General features: G+C 42.5%; 1 protein-coding gene across 3 annotated transcripts in view; it reads left to right on the top strand.

The window, feature by feature from the left end:
- Nucleotides 1-19,811, top strand: part of LOC102449310 (cytosolic phospholipase A2 zeta) — a 45,182-nt gene that overhangs the window by 14,671 nt on the left and 10,700 nt on the right. For all 3 annotated transcript variants that reach the window (XM_075927225.1, XM_075927226.1, XM_075927224.1), the window contains 10 exons: nt 1,649-1,689; nt 2,926-2,968; nt 5,303-5,369; nt 5,746-5,915; nt 9,879-9,992; nt 10,581-10,618; nt 12,892-13,027; nt 15,055-15,191; nt 16,000-16,222; nt 16,888-17,002. In XM_075927225.1, coding sequence (XP_075783340.1) covers nt 1,649-1,689; nt 2,926-2,968; nt 5,303-5,369; nt 5,746-5,915; nt 9,879-9,992; nt 10,581-10,618; nt 12,892-13,027; nt 15,055-15,191; nt 16,000-16,222; nt 16,888-17,002 — 1,084 coding nt within the window. The remainder of the gene's footprint in view (nt 1-1,648; nt 1,690-2,925; nt 2,969-5,302; nt 5,370-5,745; nt 5,916-9,878; nt 9,993-10,580; nt 10,619-12,891; nt 13,028-15,054; nt 15,192-15,999; nt 16,223-16,887; nt 17,003-19,811) is intronic.

The raw sequence follows: 19,811 nt of genomic DNA, 5'->3' as shown, positions 1-19,811 counted from the left end.
AAGTGGATATTTTGTGTGGTCTGGTCCAGGCTGAAGTTGAAATTGTTGAAATCCCTGTGGAATTCTTCCAGGGTCTCCTTCCTGTGGGTGCATGTGATGATGTCATCACTGTAGTGCAAATAGAGAAAGAGTGCTAGGGGATGGGAACTGAGGAAACGCTGTTCTAGGTCAGCCATAAAAATGTTGGCATATTGTGGGTTAAATTACAAATGGATTTTTAAATGCCGCTATTGGTAGGGAGGGTGTAATTGCTGTAGCCTATAGACCTGCTGTGGTCAAAGATCAGTATATTGAAAATTAAACCTTTGGAGTTGGAAACACTTAAGCAGTTATAGAGCTTTAGCTGCATGAATTTACTTCAATGGGACTAGTTATGTGCTTTGGGGATAGAGGTGATGGGCAAATTTGCTTCAGAACTCAATCTTTCCAGCTTCTAAGTAATCTGTTCGAATAATATTAAAGTGCACTTTACTTCTTTGGTTATAGAAATAGCACAGCATCTCAATTTCAATCCAACATTGCTGTAGGAAGTTATTTTCAGATACCTACCCTCCTGTCTCTAATGAAGAGAAATGGAGTTTATTTTTTTTTTTTTTTAAAGAAATCTCGGTAACAACATTGCATTAATATGGCTTTTTGAATGCCAATTTTTTTGGTTATGGTTGGAAAAGTAACTCTAATGACAGAGAAGCTCTATATTTTCTTTGAACTATTTCCAGATTTACGAAACAAAAGCTATCTTGTCTAATTGCCATCACTGCAAATTGCATTTATAATCTAAAAATCACAATGAATTTTCTGCTCTTACATCATCACTTGTAATACACAAAGCTGGTCACATGTTACACGGTTATAAAAATGCGGTTTGTTTGCAAAAGTAAGAATTAAGAATTTTGGAGCATCTGAACCTCAGTCTTTGGCTCTGAGGTTTGGTCTGAACAATGTGTTGAGAGAGTAAAAATTTGTGCATTTAATCTTGCCCAGTAATTCTGTTGATCCACCATAGAATAATGCATGCCTTTGTAATAACTGTCATCTTGACTGATGCACAGAGGATTAAACTGGGAACCTCCAAAGCTAAAAAAGCATATTCTCCTACAACTTGACCTAAATCTCTCTAATTGGGTGTCTAACAGCTTCTCATCCTTTCCAGATCCAGTACAGAGCAGGAACTGTAACATGCACACTCATCAGTCAGTTACACTCTTTCATAGCTATGTTAGCGGAAAAGGTTATAAGGTAAAACAAAAATGGCTTGCTGGAGAAGTAAGAAGACATGCCTCTGCTCAAAGGGTGTGGATTAGTTGAGTCATATGCCATTTTTTTCATGGCATTTTTGAAGTTTTGTTATACCAGGATAGCAGAGAGAAGATGTGAGAGGTAATATTTTGTATTCAACCAACTTCCATTGGTGGGTTATGTAGCTCGAAAGCACGCCACTTTCACCTGCAGAACACACTCATTTTTTTTTTCTTGGTTACACTTGTGAATATAAATTCACTTAAAAAAAAAAGCAACACATCTTTAGACTGTACATCCTCATGTGAAAACAGTCTTCTTGGCAAAGTTGCTGGCTGAACCTAGACTTGCCTTGTATTCTTTGTAATAATCAGAGATAATCTCATTCTGTCTGATTTTTTTTTTAAAGACTCAGGAGGAACTGGATGTAGAGTTCTACTTAGAAAAATGGTGAGTCTATCTAACTACATTGCTCAGTATAAACATGCATTGTTAGTACATTTATTTTTTTTAGAATAGAGTGATTAGTCTTCCACCTCTTAAAATTGTTTGCATTTTACTTTTGTGCTTAGATGTAAATGTCTTCAAGGTTATGAAAAACTTCAAAAACAACAAATAGTCTAGTAGCACTTGAAAGACTAACACAACATGTAGACCAGAGTGTCATCTGAAGTAGTTGGGTGTGCCCACGAAAGCTCATGATACCATCTACATGTTTTGTTAGTCTTTAAAGTGCTACCAGACTATTTGCTGTTTAAGTTTTCCTGTTACAGAGTATCTCCACTACTCCTCCGAAACTTTCAAAGTTATGGCCGCCTCAGCCTTAGGGCACTGGACCAGTGCTCTGGAATATCACTTTTGCTGGAATCTTGTTGCCATGGTAACATAAGGAAAATCGTAGTATTGGCATTCATCTGCCATGTTGGGAAGACTTAGCTTTCAGTGGAAGGTTACTGCAATAATCCCTTGAATACAATGTAGAGATGTTAAAGAGTAGTCGAGTTGACTACTTGCATTTCCCCACCTCCAGCAAGGGAGGGTGGCAATAGGAGCCAGTGCTGGGGGGGGAGGAGGGTACCAGCATAAAAGATGGTCCCCCCCCTCCACCATCTCTTCATTGTGGGGCAAGGGACAACGAAGAGGCAGAGGCACAGCAGTCTGGGATATTTAAAAGGCAGAGCCATGGTGGTCCTGGAGCCGGTGTGAGCCAGAGTTAGCTCAGTCTTGGCTCGTGCTGGCTCCGTGAGCTAACCCTGCACTCTGCAGAGTGTCTCCCCTTATCAAGAAGTTATATCAACAACACAATTAGCCAAATACTTGCTTCTTAATACAATGAACAGTTCACCTGCTTATCCAGAATACTTGTTTTATGTCTAGTCTCCTTCCTTTTAAGACCAGGCTCCTTTCTGGAGACTGAGATAAGAATGAGAGAGTGTGTATGTGTTTGACAACTGCACAAAGCCAGGAAGCAGTTGCTCTTTGAACAGTAAAAATGTTTTCATTGCCCTGTGAAGGACACATTCACTGGGCTGCCATTCTGAACCTCTGAATACAGAATGTGAGCTCAAGAGGGTGCCTCTAGGATCTAGGCACCCAGTTTGGAAAGGGTGGTAACAGGCATCAAAATGAGGGACCGATGGCAAATTAAAAACAACACTCATTCATGTTTACCTTGTCCCTTCACAGCCCAGATCCCCCTACTGAGGTTCTCACCAATGGTGTCCTTGTGGTGAGTAAGTAGAGTTAATTGGTTATGCATTGCAGAATTGTTACTTAATGCAGCTTTTTGTGGTTAAACGGGGTGAGCATTTTGAAATTAGAGGTTCCCTAAAATCCATGCATCCAATTTCCTCTCTTCCACACATGTCCCTTCTCACATTTGCTTTCATAAAAAATATTGAACCTGAATTTCTGGAAGGTGTATGGTACCATCCTCTGATGGGGGTTATTCTTTCCAGTAGGCAAATGGGCTTCCAAGCCAAGAAAGGATTCACTTTTAAAACAATGTCCATGAAATATCAGTGGGTATTTTGTGGACTCCTTTATCCTCTAGCCCCTGAAACTTACCTTCCCCCCTTTTCCGATCACCTTTGTACTTTTGTAATATGCAAGTTCAACATATATTTTTCCAGTAATTTCTTCTTAGTAATAATAAATGGGTTAAATCACTGTAGGATTGACTGCTGAATCTGAAATTTGAGGCCAGAGGGTCTGATCTCATGCAGTCTCTGTGGGCATGTCTACACAGCAGGGCTAAAGCTGAAATAAGCTACGCTCTTGAGCTACATCAATTGCATAGCGTAAGTCGATATAATTTATTTCAGCTTTTGGCACTGTCTACTTGGCAAGAAGTCCGAGAAAGAGCAGTTGTCCTCTGACTTCCTTTACTCCTCATACAATGAGGGTTCCAGGAGTTGGAGTAAGCAGTCCTCCAGCTCGGCATTATGTCAAAATTACCTGCTTGTTGTATGGACGCAGACTATGTTATTTCAGAAGAACATCAGTTATTCTGAAATAACGCTGCTGTGTAGACATAGCCTGTAAGCATTCAGAGCAAAACGAGAGTATGAAAATGGAAGAATCCCTGTCACAAATGGGGGATGGGAAGAAAGGGCTAGTTAACTAAGGAAATTAATATGATAGAAGAATATGGAGTAGAGCTGATTCAAAAAGTTAGACTGAAGCATTTTCTGTTGGCAAATGAAGTGTCATTGGAACGGAATGCTTTGTGAAATCATGGTGATTACACTGAAATTTCTTCTTGAAGGAAAAATGAAGTGTCAGGATGTGGGGGGAAGGAAAGTTTTGCTGAATCAGAAATGAAATATTTTTAAGAACTTTCTTTCATGGAGAATTGTGAAATGTTTGGGTTTTGTTCTGAGTTAGAATGAAGCCAAATTCAGAAATCTCTATCCTTCCCAAAATTGAAATTTCCATCATTTGCACTACTTAATATGTGGTTAAAATGGAGCAGTTTGCTGTTAGATCACTGACTCTAATTCAGCCTAGGTAAATCATGTTTGAAAATAACCATTGAGGCTGCCTAATCATCTGTATGTGAAATTGTTGGGGTGGGAGAGTCAATTAATTTCCTAGTGCAGTCCTTTTGAAATCTTTTCATTTTATGGGTTGCTTCATAAAATGGACCTCCACCTCCCATCTTGTCAGTCTTCCACTGAAGCAACTGCTTAGTGCAGTATCTTACAGTACTTCTACATGTGAGCTGGGAAGTATGATTTCCAGTTCACATAAATGTACTTGCACTCACTGTGCTCAAGATAGCATGTCAAAAATAGCAGTGTATCCCAGATAACAGGAGTGGTTGCTTGGGCTAGCCAGCTGAATCTGTCCCAAAGTGGTCTGGGAAACCGGTGCTATCCTGCCTATATTGCTATTCCTAGCATACAAATTCAAGTAGAGGTAGAATGGAAAACACCCCTCCAGTTTGAAGATAGCCATTTGCCCTCTCTGTAGGGACCAGTAAAGTTGGGAAGGGAGGAATATTCATGTTTTAATAAAATCACTGAGCACAGTTAACATTAGTTAAGTCCCTTGTCCACAGTCTCATCAGAGAAGCCAAGGACTGAATTGAGCAGGAAACACTCCTTTCTCTTCACGTGATGACTTGGCAGCTGGGTTTTGAGATTGCAATGTGATAGGTATTTGCATAGGCAGAAATGGTGGAGTTGCTATGAGTTGTGGGATGCATGGCAAGCTATTTTACCCTTTTGCTGTATCCAAAGCTGGGTTCTTGCTCAGCTTGTATTTGAGTTCCATTCTGCTTTGGATCTAAATACAAATGATACCAAACATAGAAAAAAGTCTGTGTATCCGGACAGACTATGGCTGCGTAGGATAGGTTGTGAAGAAGCTACGATGTAGGGAAGTGTTTATAAACAACAACACCCTTAAACCTAAACCCTCTCCATTTGCAGGAACAAATCTGTCCCCCAAGCCTTGTTTTTGCTACAGAATCAATGTTCATAACCACTTCCTATTGTCACTGGATTATGGAGAAATGAAGCAAGCTTATAACCAGAGGTGTGATTTGTTTTTCAAATAGGCTCATCCTTGCCTGTCTCTTCAAGGTGTAATCAACAAAGATGAAAAGTCAAAGCAGAGTGAAAAGGGTAGGACTACTTGTGAATTTCAAAGAACTACTGCTTTTATTGCTGGCTCTTTGGCACATCCATCTTCTTTGGAGGTAGTTTGGATCCTCACCTGAATTTTGTCTCTTGCCATCCAATTCTAAGGAGTTTTGCTTCATTGGCTCTGTATCTCATTGTGGTCTACTAGTTTCTTTCAAGAAGTTGCTTTATCATTGTTCTGTTATTAAATTTAAAAAATGGCATGTTATTGTGTCTTTCCATAAAGTGCTATCAGAACCAAAACTATGGGGGCTTTAGTTTTTGTGTCTGTTGCCTGTTGTTTCTAATAACATTCTCTAGTTTTGAATGTGTATTTCAGTGACTGTTGTGACCTAAAATCTCTTATTTCTATTCTCAGGGAACTGTCAGGTGAAGCTATCAATGCCAGGGGCCTATGAGAAACAGTTGTGCATCCCCCTGCAGATGGACAGTGATCAAGATTTTGGGACCCCTTTTGTCTTTCATATAGACAAAGAAATGTGTCCAGACCTGGAGGTGGAGCTGGAGAAAACAATAACTGTCTTACAGGTGAGCATCTATGTTGACATCTGCATAGACTACTTTTGGAACAAATCCATCCTGAAGCAAGGCATCACATACTCCATGACTGAGGAAGAATTTGCGCTGACTTATGCTTATGTTCATCATGCCAGGGATTTCTTCAGTGATTAGAGGAAACCAATTCCTGGTTTGCCGTTGTTTAATGGTTGAATATATACTGATATTGTAATTCATTTTCTTATGGAGTACTGGAAACTACAGATGGGGCTGGTAGAGCTGCCTATTATGAAGTTTCATGGACTGTTCCCATTATAACCGTGGTGTCCAACCAGTTCTGAAGCAGTAGCCATTATAGTGACTAGTGTACTAGCCACACTCAATCAGCCGCATGGTTCAAGCTAACTAGCCACACTCAACTAGCTAGTAGCCACACGTTGCTAGTGGATCGTGTGTTGGATTCCAGGGCATTATAATATCCTGTTTTTGGTTGCCTATAACTTTGTCAGACTTTAACTATTCAGTCTGAAATTTTCCATGCTGGGTATCAGCCTTAGGCTAAATAGAACATTTCAGAGAAAGCATTTTCAGCTGTTTCTGAGAACAAGGTAAGGGAAAAATATGTTCTTTTGATAATGTTGAAAAAATTCTGCGGACATGTTCTTTGACCAGCTCTATTGCTCTCCCCCTCCCCCCCCCGACATTATATTAGACGGTGGGTTGTCTTTGTGTCAGGATGTGCCTTTTGCCATCCCTGTGAAACTCCGCCTAAATTTGGCCACGTTATAGGCTTTTGAATAATCACAGTTTGCACATACTCCAAGACTTTTTTTTATATTAAACAACTAAAATCTCCAGAGATAGCATCCTCACTGAGCATTCTTGAGCCTTTCACAGCTGCTAGTGCTGATGAGAGTGCATATGCATCATCTGCATAGTGTGATTAAGCATTCTCCCTCCAGCACAGGACTTCAGGGGCAGAAATGGATGTGGGTAATGGCTGCTTTCAGTGAGTCTGGGTGCTGAAATTGAGAGCAAGGGAGTCTTTCTCCCTTATCCTTTCAGTGACTCCTTCTCTGCTGGCACTCAGCACTGTGGGGGAGGAAGTGATCTGATTAGAATGGAGAGGGAACAAAAGTTGGAGTAGGGGGAGTTGGGAGAGCAGTAGATTGGAACAAGGAATCTGACGAAACTGGACCTGGAATGGGTCAAGAAAAGAGCAGGGCTTAATAAGAGAGAGGTAGAATGGGGAAAAAATAGCATGTGATTTAGGGATGTAAAATCCTGTTGAATCAGTTAGCTGGTCAAATATGATGCTTAGCTGGTTAACTGATTAAAAGAAAGGGTGGGCAGTCTGAAGTGGCCCCTCCACTGCAGCCAGGCTGGAGGTCCACCCTCCCACTCTCCAGCTGCAGGCAAGGATTGCTCCAGCCCTGCTGGTGCAGCCTTCCCCCCATGCCCGCCTTGGACTGGAGTGCTATGGGTGGCCAGAGCAGCCCCCTGCCTGTGATGTGCCCAGGCCTGCCAAGGACAGGGACTGCTCCAGGAGGCTTGCGCAGCCACTTGCCTGCAGCAGGTGGGGAGGTGCTCCAGCTCCCACCAGTTAACCAGAAATGGTAAGCATCATCCATTATGGTTGTGCTTATTGATTAACTGGTTAACTTTTCACATCCCTAATGTGATTGTGTAATTATTAAAGACTGTGTCCCATGCAGGAGGGGGCTGAATTGAAGTTGCATTGGCCACTTCAGTCCTGGCATTTCTTAACTTAAGTACTTGAATGTCTAAACTTAATGAAGTTCTTGTTATTGTATGGGTGCAGGTGCACTCCCATCCCCCATATACTGGTGTAGTATAGAAGAAAGGTGTTATCAACATGAATTTAGTTATGCACCTAAATGCAGAACAAATCTGTACACTTTGTGGTCATGTGGTGTGTGTGTGTGTGTGTGTGAGATACGTGCTACAGGAAAACTATTTTACAGTTTTTAAAGACAAATATTTTTCTATCGGGATTGGGGTTTTTTTGTCTCTCCGTTGCAAAACAAGGTGTCTCAGTTCTAATGAATCAAACCCTGTATGGATTCAAGGATCTTTGTTTTACTGGTTGATGTGAAAATGAGCCTTCTAAAAAGAACTAAAATAGCTTTTCTAGACACAATGCTATAGTTCTAGAGCCTGATATCAATGGACTTTCATAGAATCATAGAATACTAGGACTGGAAGGAACCGCGAGAGGTCATCGAGTCCAGTCCCCTGCCCTCACGGCAGCACCCAATACCATCTAAAACAGTGTTTCTCAACCAGTGGTAAGAGTACCTTAGGGTTACTTGAGAGAAGTCTGGGGGGGTACATCAACACAACTGAAACTTGGAGAAAACTGAATTTTTGTTTTAAGTTTTACAGCATTTTATTATTTTTGTATTTTTTGCACCCAAAAATTTCATCGCCCTCCCAGCTACGATTAAGTTGCTTAAACAAATGTGTTGCAATGGTAGAAAAAAATGTGTGTGTCTGAAAACTTTAGGTACTGGGGGTCCTTTATATTTATATTTATATTTAAATATAAATATAAATATATATTTATATATAAAAAAAATAAAAGGTTGAGAAACACTGGTCTAGACCATCCCTGATAGATATTTATCTAACCTGCTCTTAAATATCGCCAAAGATGGAGATTCTAAAACCTCCCCAAGCAACTTATTCCAGTGTTTAACCACCCTGACAGGAAGTTTTTCTTTATGTCCAACCTAAACCTCCCTTGTTGCAATTTAAGCCCGTTGCTTCTTATCCTATCCTCAGAGGCCAAAGAAAACAATTTTTCTCCCTTCTCCTTGTGACGCCCTTTTAGATACCGGAAAACCGCTATAATGTCCCCTCTGTGTTCTCCTTTCTAAACTAAACAAGCCCAATTCTTTCAGTCTTCCTTCACAGATCATGTTCTCTAGACCTTTAATCATTCTTGTTGCTCTTCTCTGGACCTTCTCCAATTTCTCCACATCTTTCTTGAAATATGATGCCCGGAACTTGGCACAGTACTCCAACTGAGGCCTAATCAGCACAGAGTAGAGCGGAAGAATGACTTTTCGTGTCTTGCTCACGGCACCCCTGGTAATGCATCCCAGAATCATGTTTTCTTTTTTTGTAACAGCGTCACACTGTTGACTCATATTTAGCTTGTGGTCCACTATGACCCCTAGATCCCTTTCTGCGGTACTCTTTCCTAGACAGTCACTTCCCATTCTGTGTGTGACACACAGATTGTTCCTTCCTAAGTGGAGCACTTTGCATTTGTCATTATTGAACTTCATCCTATTTACCTTAGACCATTTCTCCAGTTTGTCCAGATATTTTTGAATTATGACCCTATCCTCCAAAGCAGTTGCAATCCCTCCCAGCTTTGTATTATCTGCAGACTTAATAAGCATATTCTCTACACCAATATCTAAATCGTTGAAGAAGATATTGAACAGAACTGGTCCCAAAACAGACCCCCTGAGGAACCCCACTTGTTATACCCTTCCAGCACGATTGTGAACTGTTAATAACGACTCTTTAAAGGGCTAGAATAATATGGATTTAAAACCTAGTAGGAATGCAGCACTTTATATTACCCATTACTGGCCACAGGTCAGGGCAACTCTTTTGGAGGGAAAAATCCCCATTTGAATGCATGTATGTGTGTGAGAGAGAAGGATTTTGTGGCAGGTTGATTCAGAAAAGAGCACAGTTAAATTTTTGAAGTTACTTAGAGGTTTGGAATTATGGGAATAGTCCCAAGAAAGAAGTCTTGGTGGACAGAGAGCAGATAAGATGGTCAAAAGTACATGATGTCATAAGACTTTCTTCTGAAGAATTTTAGTTGTGAGTTGCAGCATGTGAATAACTCCACTTTGTGAGAGTTCTGGTTCTTTATTTTCACAGGTGAAATTATGATTTTAATGAAAACCACTTTTCTGTAACGCTTGGATTATTCCTTTTTGTTACTAGGATGAAATAAACTCTGACATGGAAAAACACAGCATACTTCTGGGACGGGGGACTGTACCAGTTAAATCACTGCCTGGTGGACAGAAAGTAGACACGACTGTTCCTCTAGGAGAGGTAACTCACTAATTTTTGGCATGTATTTTAATACTTGGAACAAAAGTTTCAGCATTTAGAAGTAAGCATTTTTAAAATTTGAGACTAAAAGCCAGTGTTGCTGTAACTTAATTCAACTCTTGAGAATTACCATGTTTTACAATAATTATTAAATGTAACACTCGAAATTATTTACTAAAATGATGTCATAGAGTACTAGAGGCTGTTTAACAGTCACTCAGAAGTACTATTTTTAGGGCTGATTTCTGCAAAATAAGCATCGTTTTCCATCAGTTTGCAGAAGCAAAGGAAAAATTATATAGCCTGTGAAAGAGAGGTGCTAATGGAGGAAAAACCAAAAGCTTACAAAAAGAATAATATCTGTACTCTTTTCTGTCCTCCAACTTTATATTACTCCAATGTAACAGCTCTTAAGAATAATTGATTTGCACTAAAAGAGGCACTGGAAAAAATAAGGTGTGTGTTGTTTGCTTTTGCTGGTGAAAGTTCTTATCTTGCATAGTATTTGATAACAGTGTTTTCCATGCCCTGTTAGTAGGTGCACTTGTGAAACGACCATTGGTTCAGCGGTTTATTGTATTTTTCTAGGGACAAAGTTTGGATCTGAGTGTAAAGGCTGAAGAGAGGTGAGTCAGTCTTGTATGTCCTTTCTGTGATGAGGAAGTACTTTTAGCAAGTGATCTGAGTGACTTTAGTAACTGCTCCTGAAGCACATTCATTTTACTAAAGATTTTCTTTAGTTTGAATGAAAAAAATAATTTTTTGTTGGATATTTTTCTTCAGCTAACCAAATTCTTTTTTGATTTTTATTGTGAAAGTTATTTTTTTCTTGCACTGGTATCAGGAAAGGACCTGAAATCTGCACAATTTTTTCATAAATTCCTCGGGATTCGGCCTCAGAAATGCATAACTAAATGTGCAAACATAGAGTAGCTGTTCTGTATAATTACAAAGGGGCCAAAATGTGCAGGAAACTGTACAGACAAAAAGGAAGATGCAGCCCTTGGCACAAAAGCTTTACAATCTAACATAAAGTAGTAAATAAAAAAAGTTGAGGAAGGGATTGGTGCATAGAAGCAAAACAGATCAGGGGAAGAGGTTCTGTTCAATATCTTCATCAATGATTTAGACGATGGCATAGAAAGTACTCTTATTAAGTTTGCAGATACCACCAAGCTGGGAGGGATTGCAATTGCTTTGGAGGACAGGGTCATAAATCAAAATGATATGGACAAGTTGGAGAAATGGTCTGAGGTAAATAGGATGAAGTTCAATAAGGACAAATGCAAAGTGCTCCACTTAGGAAGGAACAATCTGTGTCTCACATACAGAATGGGATGTGATTGTCTAGGAAGGAGCACTGCAGAAAGGGATTTAGGGATCATATTGGACAACAAGTTAAACAAGTCAACAGTGTGTCACTGTTCAAAAAAAGCGATCATGATTTTGGGATGCATTAACAGTGGTGTTGAGGAAGACACGAGAAATCCTTCCGCTCTACTCTGTGCTGATTAAGCCTCAGTTGGAGTATTGCATCCAGTTCTAGACATCACATTTCAAGAAAGATGTGGAGAAATTGGAGAAGGTCCAGAGAAGAGCAACAAAAGTAGTTAAAGGTCTAGAGAACATGACCTATGAGGAAAGACTGAAAGAATTGGGCTTGTTAAGTTTAGAAAATGGAGCAAGGGAGGTTTACGTTGGACATGAAGAAAAACTTCCTAACTGTCAGGGTGGTTAAACATTGGAATAAATTGTCTATGGGGGTTGTAGATGATCTAGACCAGTGGTCCCCAACCTTCAGAGGCTCCCGGGCGCCCGGGAGGTGGGGCCACTCACGCGCCGGGCGCCCGGGAGGTGGGGGCCACTCACGCGCCGGGCACCCGGGGGCGGGGCTGCTCGTCCGGGGGCACGCCAGGGGTCTGGGATGCCCTTGCACCCGGCGCCGGCGTGTGACCTAGGACCGGGGTTGGGGCCGCCCGAGCGCCTTGTGCCGTGGGTCCGGGGCCGGCGCTGCTGCCCGAGCCACGCGCCTGGGGCCGGCACCAGCGCCACTCGAGCACCGCGCGCCCGAGTGCCTGCATGTGCCCCGGGGCTGGGGCCGCCCGAGCGCCACGCACCCAGCGCCAGTGCGTGTCGCGCACCTGGGGCCGGTACCTCCCGTGCGCTGGGGGCGGGGCTGGCCCAGGTTGTCGGTGGGCGCCCACGAATGCCCCGGCGGGTGCCATGGTGCCCGCGGGCACCGCGTTGGGGACCACGGATCTAGACAGTGCTTGGTCCTGCCATGAGGACAGGGGACTGGATTTAATGATGTCTCGAGGATTCTGATACATTCATGTTTTTTTAAATAATAAGCTATCCCTAATTGCTTTTTTAAATAGCCATTATTGGTTTCTGATCCAACCCTTGTCTACCAACCCATAGTAAGATGTTTTCTTCTCTCAAACTAACTAAAATCCTTTGTAAGATATTCTCTTAACCTGTATACCTCTCTTCACTGTACTTCTCAGTGAGCCCAGCCTTTCAAACTGCATCTTCCTCCTACCTCCCTCTACAGATCATCCAGCCCCTTTCCAGTTTATCTGTTTCTTTAAATCAATCATAATTTGAATTTTATTGGTATGAAACTCCTTAAATCCTTGTATTTGGATACTGCAGGATTGAATTTACTACGAACTAAAACAGCGAGCATAAGAGAAGTTTACTTTTAACCAAAAAAAATTCTCTTCTGTTTTTTAACTGAATAATGCTTGTCATGTTTTGTGTTTGATAGAGTGATTGGACTGTGAGCCTAGAATGTTTGTTTAGAGCAGATTACCAAGCACCCTTTTTCAAGGGGATTCAAACCCTTTAGATTTATGAACACTCCTAATTTCTTTTTAACCCCTGTTTTTGTCATCAGCACTTGGGATCTTGATGTGCGCCTTAGTTTTGACCTCTGTGAAGAAGAGAGAAAATTTTTGGACAAGAGAAAGAAAATAGTTTCTCAGGCATTAATGAAGACACTTGGGTTAAGAGAAGCCCCAGGGAAAGATGAGGTATGAAATATAATGTTTAGAGATGGCTGTAGAACCATTATGATTGACTGGTGATCATTTAAATATGTAGCGCTCTTTACAAGTAAATTGGATTTTCCACAATTCGCAGAATATTCACAGCATATCCTGTGGTGAGTTTCTCTTTAGAGACATCTAGAATTTTGAGTTCTAGTCTTTTGGTACGTCTACACTACACCACTTTTAGCAACAAGGCTATGTTGATACATCTGTCAGGCAGTATACACACAGTTTGTCTGCACTTTTTCTACTCCTCAGAAAAAACTTAAAAAACAATGAATGGTCCGGCAGCACCTTAGAGACTAACAAAAATGTAGGCGGTATCATGAGATTTCGTGGCCACAACCCACTTCTTTCATCTGAAGAAGTGGGTTGTGCCCATGAAATCTCAGGATACTATCTACATTTTGGATTAGTCTCTAAGGTGCTGCAGGACTATTCGTTAAGTTTTTTCAAGTTACAGATTAACACATCTTACTCCTCTGAGACTTTTACCCTCTGAGTGGTGTAAAGCACTGTTTACACTAGTATTTGTCACTGAAAAGCTTTTGCCATGAGGGGTTGGGTGGGAGGGGAACTAAGCACCTGTGAACTACAAAAGCTTTGTCCACTCAATTGCCAGTGTAGACAAATCCATATATGTATATAATACTACTGCTACAGAAATTATTAATGTATTTTTTCCTTATAACAGTGTAGGTTTCATGTACTATTGCAGGGGTTCCCAAACTTTTTGACACGGGGACCAGTAAATCCATTCACGAGCTTTTGGAGGACCAGTAACAGTCATTTGCGTATTTGCATATTCATCAAGCAAATGATGAATATTCAAATAAGATTTTTCTGGTCCTTCCAAAGCCCCCAGTGCCAGCTTTTGATACGGTCACCCACAATATTCTTGCCAGCAAGTTAAGGGAATATGGATTGGATAAATGGGACGGTAAGATGGATAGAAAGCTGGCTAGATCAGTGCTTCCCAAAATTTTATTGTAGTTGGATCCCATTTTTTTCAGTACTGTTTTTTGCAGCCCAAAAATATAAACGCATATTTAAAAAAAAAATTAAAAATGAATAAATTTTCAGTCTTTCACCCAGCCACATCCTCCGCCCAGCCTGGGCCAGGGCTTGGGGGACAAGGCACCGCATGGGCGCTCCAGGAGGCAGGAGCAGGAGCAGATTGGGGACAGGGTAGCTGGGTAGGAGGGAGGGTGCAAGGAAGGGTAGGGTTGCCAGGTGTCCGGTTTTGTACCAGACAGCCCGGTATTTGAAGGTTCTGTCCTGGAAATGAATTGCGAAAATATGGGACATATAAAATGTCCAGTATTTTCTAATTAGGTAAGTTTTATTAGTATTAGGTGTATCAGTCCGTAGCTTCGAACTACCTGGCTGGTAGATATGCTCATGCTGCGTGAGTGTGTTTACCGGCCAGGCAGTTTGCAACAACTCGAGGGAGGGTTTTGGAGGGGGGGGGGGGGGGGGGAATAGAATCCCTGGGGCCGGACTCACTCGTGTGCCCGGGTCAGCATGTGCCCAGGTCAGTCCTGCTTCCCGCTGGCCAATTCGCTGCTACTCCCCGCACACACTTCTCCCAATCTCCCCTGGCCAGCCCCGCTGCCCCCATTCAGCCCTGCTTCCGGAGGCTGGTTCTCCCGTCGTCCTCCTCACTATCTACCCCGTCCAGCCCCCACGCCTCTCGTCCAGCCCTGCTTCTGCCTGCCACCTGCTCTCTCCGATCTCCGCCGGACAGCCCTGCTGCCCCCAACCTTGTTTCTGCCGGCTGGCCACCTCCGATTTCCACCAGACAGCCCCGCTGTCCCCAACCCTGCTTCCGCCGGCCGGTTTCCCCCCCCCACACACACACACCTCCTCCCAGCCCGCCCCACCCTGCTCCCCTTCCAGCAGCCACGCTGAGGCCCAGTATTTTTTTCCCATAGTTTGGGAAACTCTGTACTATTGCAAAGTGTTGTGACTAAATGAGGGAGTATAACTGGTTTCTCATTTTTCTGCAGGTCCCAGTGGTAGCAGTTTTGGGATCTGGTGGTGGGGTTAGAGCACTAACATCATTCTATGGCAGCCTGTCAGGGCTTCAGCAACTCAGTCTTCTGGACAGCACAACGTATCTCTGTGGAATTTCAGGTTCTACTTGGTGAGTAATATGCAATGGTGGTCCCTGAAACTTCTAGTTGGATAGTTTTGTGTAGCTCCAAGGGAGATGCTAGATTGAATGCACATAATCTTTAAAAAATAGTAGGTCTTGTATGTTGCTATTGTCTATCAGATGTTGACAGTCATAATATTTTCGGTGGTTAAAAAGAATTTCATCGCTGTATTTAAAACCTACCGCAGTATGTCTAGTAGAAGATATGTAAATGCATTACAGAAAGAAAGCACTTGGGGGAAGATTTTCAAAAGTACAGACAGGAAATAGATGATTGGCTCCCATTGAGGGTTTATGAGAGTTGAACGTTTAACTGCCATTTGTGCTTTCAAAGTTCACCCCTTTTATGGAAAGGTTATGGAAAATAATTTAATGTGTGTACTTGTTCTAGCTTGTAGAGTTGCATAGGAAGGCTTGTGAGTCAGATTCACTGCTGGGGAGAAGAGGAAGCCAGTTACCTTGGCTCTGTTTGGAGCCTCATACCTGGCTCTCAGGACTGGTGTGAGGATGAGTTAATGTTTGTAAACTAAATCATATTAGCTAATCTGCACTCAGAACAACCCTGATTGGCATGTTAGCAGACAGCATGACGACATGAGGTTGGTCTCAGGTTCCCCAGCATATTTTAGAACTTAAAATTACATCTCGTAACATTTGTTATCTTTGGTACTTAATCTTCTAAATTGTCAAGAGTTCTATAGTTCTCACACAGTTCTCAGTTCAATAGTAACAATACTTAGCTGGAATTTGATGTTTAATATCGTTCACTGATAATCTTGATGTAAATGTTTTTCAGGTGTTTGTCTGCATTGTATAAAGACACAAATTGGTCTCATAAAGACCTTCAAGGTGCAATCAGCAATGCCCGGGATTATGTATCTAGTAGGAAAACAGGAGCATTTTCCTCAGAACAATTGAAATATTACTTCCAGGAGCTGAACTCAATGGAGAATGACGGACGGAAAGTCTCTTTCACAGACTTGTGGGGCCTTATAATAGAGTATATTCTACACCAGAAGGTAAAGAATTCCAGACTCTGAAGTGTATTGCTGTTTGCCTAGAAATTAGGAGCTTAACATAGCCACCTTTTTTGTGTCTCTGGAAAATGATTTCTCTTTGAGTATGTGTAGATTGTCTAGAATTCTTCTGGGGATTAGAGGAATCTTGGGACAAACATGGGGTTTTTTTTGCCTCCATTTTCCTACCTATAAAATGAAGATAAAGACATGTAATGTATAAAGTACTTTGAGCTCTATAGATTAAAAAGTGCTAGGTAGGAGCTTGATATGTATTTGAATTTACTTTGCAAACCATTTATTTGATCACCATTTGGAATGTTAAGGGTCAGAAAATATGGTGACAAATATCTAGCAAGGTGGTTTTCCAACAACAATTCAATGTAATACCGTTAGGTGAAATTACAAATTGGAATCTGATGAAAACAGCAATTACTTTGAATTTTACAGGCATTCTTCACTAATTATATAGGGCATATAAATATTGTAGTAAAATATAATGAGCCCTACTCTTGGGGGGGAAGCATTTAAGATCCTGTGATATGGCTAAAGGGGGGGGGGAGAGAGGGGGGAGAGAGAGAGAGAGAGAGAGAGAGAAAAATATGAATTAGTTGGCTTTAGCATAATACCAAAAATATTGCGCTTTCTTCTTTCCCTATTATAACCAGGAAGACCCGTCAAAGCTATCTGACCAACAAGAAGCAGTGAAGAGGGCACAGAACCCCTTACCCATCTATGCAGCAGTCAATGTGCGGTCCGATATTAGCAGTAATGACTTTGCTGGTATAAATAAGACAGATTTATTTTTCTATTTTAAAAATCTCTAAATAATCCCCTTTGCATCTCCATCTTTCCCCATTCACTAAAGCTCGGATAATGATCATAAGACATGAGGTTCTGATTAGCCAGTATTTGGAGGCCCAATAGCTAATATGTCAAACTGGACACTACTTGGCAAAGTTCAACTTCCCCTTCAACTGTGTTTTCCTCTGAGCTATATCACCAAAGATCAGAGCCTTGCATTAGACTGGTTCTTTCAAATATTTTGGTAGGGAGGATCTAAAATTTTGAATAGCTGTGAGTGACAGTGTACTGTACTTACAAAAGTATTTAGGTCTTCATCTTAGTTTATAAGTGAGTCTACAGATAATAAATTAAAATATTTGATCATTGGCCGACATGCGTCAAACAGATCTTCTCAATTACCATATTTTTCTGTAGTGTCTGTTTGATTTGGGTAGAACAGAGGCCTTGTCTACACTTACCAAGAGATTGGCACTGCTGGCATCAATCCCCCAGGAATTGATCCCTGTAGCACTGATCTCCTGGTAAGCTGTTCACGCTCTCATTAACCAGTTACCTTGGGCTTGAATAAAGACATTACAAGTGTCAAATTATCTACAGATTTGATACTGTTACCCTGGGTTTGAATAAAGACATTAACTGGTTAACATACTACAAAGCCAGTTTTACCTGCCTTTGACATCCACATTTTCACATCAAAAGCTATGCAAGAGATCTATCCAGCCCACTTAATTAGTTTCATTAACACAGGTCCTGCAATTTAAAGTGACAGCTTTTGCTGTTATATATCTCTTGGATTCTGTTACTTCTACTCCAACTCATCTGATGAAGTGGGTCTTACCCACAAAAACTCATGATCCTATATATTTTGTTAGTCTCTTAGGTGCCACAGGACTAATTAGCATTATTGTTTATTATTTCTATTGCATTAGTGTCCAGGAGCCCCAGTCCTTGTCCAGAACCTACTGGGTTGGGCTCCATACAAACACAGAACAAAAAGATGGTCCCTGCTGCTAACAATTTTACAATCGAAGTATAAGACAGAGTGTGAGTACAGGCAGAAAGACAGAGCACAAGGTACCAATAGGCTAATACTGGTCAGCAAAATAGATAGTGGTCTCAGTGGAGCAGCAGCCTAACAAATTGTCCAGTTGTTTGCAGGCGTTAGAGCAAAGTAGAGTTTAAAGGAGGGATTTGTAAGCCAATGAGGTAGTTTTTTGGGTATTTATGGGGAGCTTATCCCAACCATGAGGAGCAGTATGGGGGAGAGCACCAAATGCCTGGCAGAAAATTTAACAAGTGAGCAATGGAAGCTGATATTGGCTGATTGATTTTGATGCTGTATGAGAGATGACAGGTAGCAGGGAGATATCTTAAGAAGGGCCTTGACTATAAGTGAAGATGAGTCATTTATGAAGACCGGGTTGGGAGATGCAAAAAGAGAGGAGTGAGCTGGTCTTTGCAGCAGCATTATGAATTACTGCTCAGAAAAAATGTGGAATTGCTAGTGGGCTTCAGCTAATGTTTTCATCATTGAACAGAGTGAGAGTAGGCAAGGGCTGGCTTACCGCAAGTTGGGAGAGAATTGATTAGGGTTGGGTGATTAACCAGTTAACAAGGGGATTCAGTTTGTTAGCTGGGAACTGTTAAATGGGCACAGGTGGGATTGGGAAAGGCTGGAAGACTGGTCAACAAAACCTCAAGATCTCAGAGAGGTGAGAACTCTTCCCTTGCCTTCCTATGTCACAGGAGTGCTTTGACGCTGTCCCATATGGTGATGAGACATGAAGCTGCGTAAGGCATTGTAAATTATACAGTGGTGTGTGTTTGGGAGCTGCTCTAAAACAGGGGTCTCCAAACTTTTCTGCCCGAGGGCCGCATTAACTATCAAACAGCAGTTCGGGGGCCGACTACACACTTGAGGTCCAAATAAAAAACAATCAAAACATGGATGTTGTTTTTAATTATTTATTTAATATTATTTTATTCAGTTATTATTTAATAACACATTGATACACTACACATGAACACCTGTATTAGTGTGAATGGTGAAATTGTTTCCTGGATGCCAAAATAGAGCCCAGCCCACTAGTGACCTCATGAGAGAGCTAGCCAATAGGATAAGAACGCACTGGCCAATAGGGAGCAATTGTCCACGCCAAGTCCCAACCCCTCTTGCTGTGAGGGACGCGCAGAGCCCGGGCTCGGCCGTCGGTCCGCAGGGCGTGTGGCCGTCCGTTGGCGGCTCCGATCCCCCGCACCCCCGGCCGGGGAGTCTCGCTGCCCAGGGCAAGGGCTGCGCGGGTCCAGAGTCCCTCCTCCGTCCCGCTGGCTCCTCCGGCTTCCCTCTCCTGGCTGCCTGCACAAAAGAAAGTGAGTGCCGGCCGCCCCTGTCCTTCCGGCCCCTCCCCCTTTTGAGCCGGCACGCACGGGGCGTGCCGCTCACCCTGGCGTCCCTGCCCCTTCTCCTCCTGGGTCCTGCCGCCTTCCTCGCCTGCCGCGCCTGCGGCTGTGCGCCCTCGCTCCCCTCCCCGTGGGCTTTCCCCTGGGCTCCGCTGCGCTGCGCCGCTCGGCGCTTCTCCGGGGGAGGGGCTGTCAGTGTGGGGAGTTTCTTCCCCGCCCCAGCTCCGCGGCGCTGCGCCGCTCGGCGCTTCTCCAGAGGAGGGGCTGTTAGTGCGGGGAGTTTCTTCCCCGTCACTGTCTCCACGGGCCGGATGAGAGGGCCTCACGGGCCGCATCCGGCCCGCGGGCCGTAGTTTGGAGACCCCTGCTCTAAAAGATAAATCCA

Source organism: Pelodiscus sinensis, chromosome 4 (genome assembly GCF_049634645.1).
Source record: "Pelodiscus sinensis isolate JC-2024 chromosome 4, ASM4963464v1, whole genome shotgun sequence".
In the NCBI taxonomy this organism is placed as follows: domain Eukaryota; kingdom Metazoa; phylum Chordata; order Testudines; family Trionychidae; genus Pelodiscus; species Pelodiscus sinensis.
Note: the sequence above shows the minus strand (reverse complement) of the source record. Positions and strands in the feature narration are given on the sequence as shown.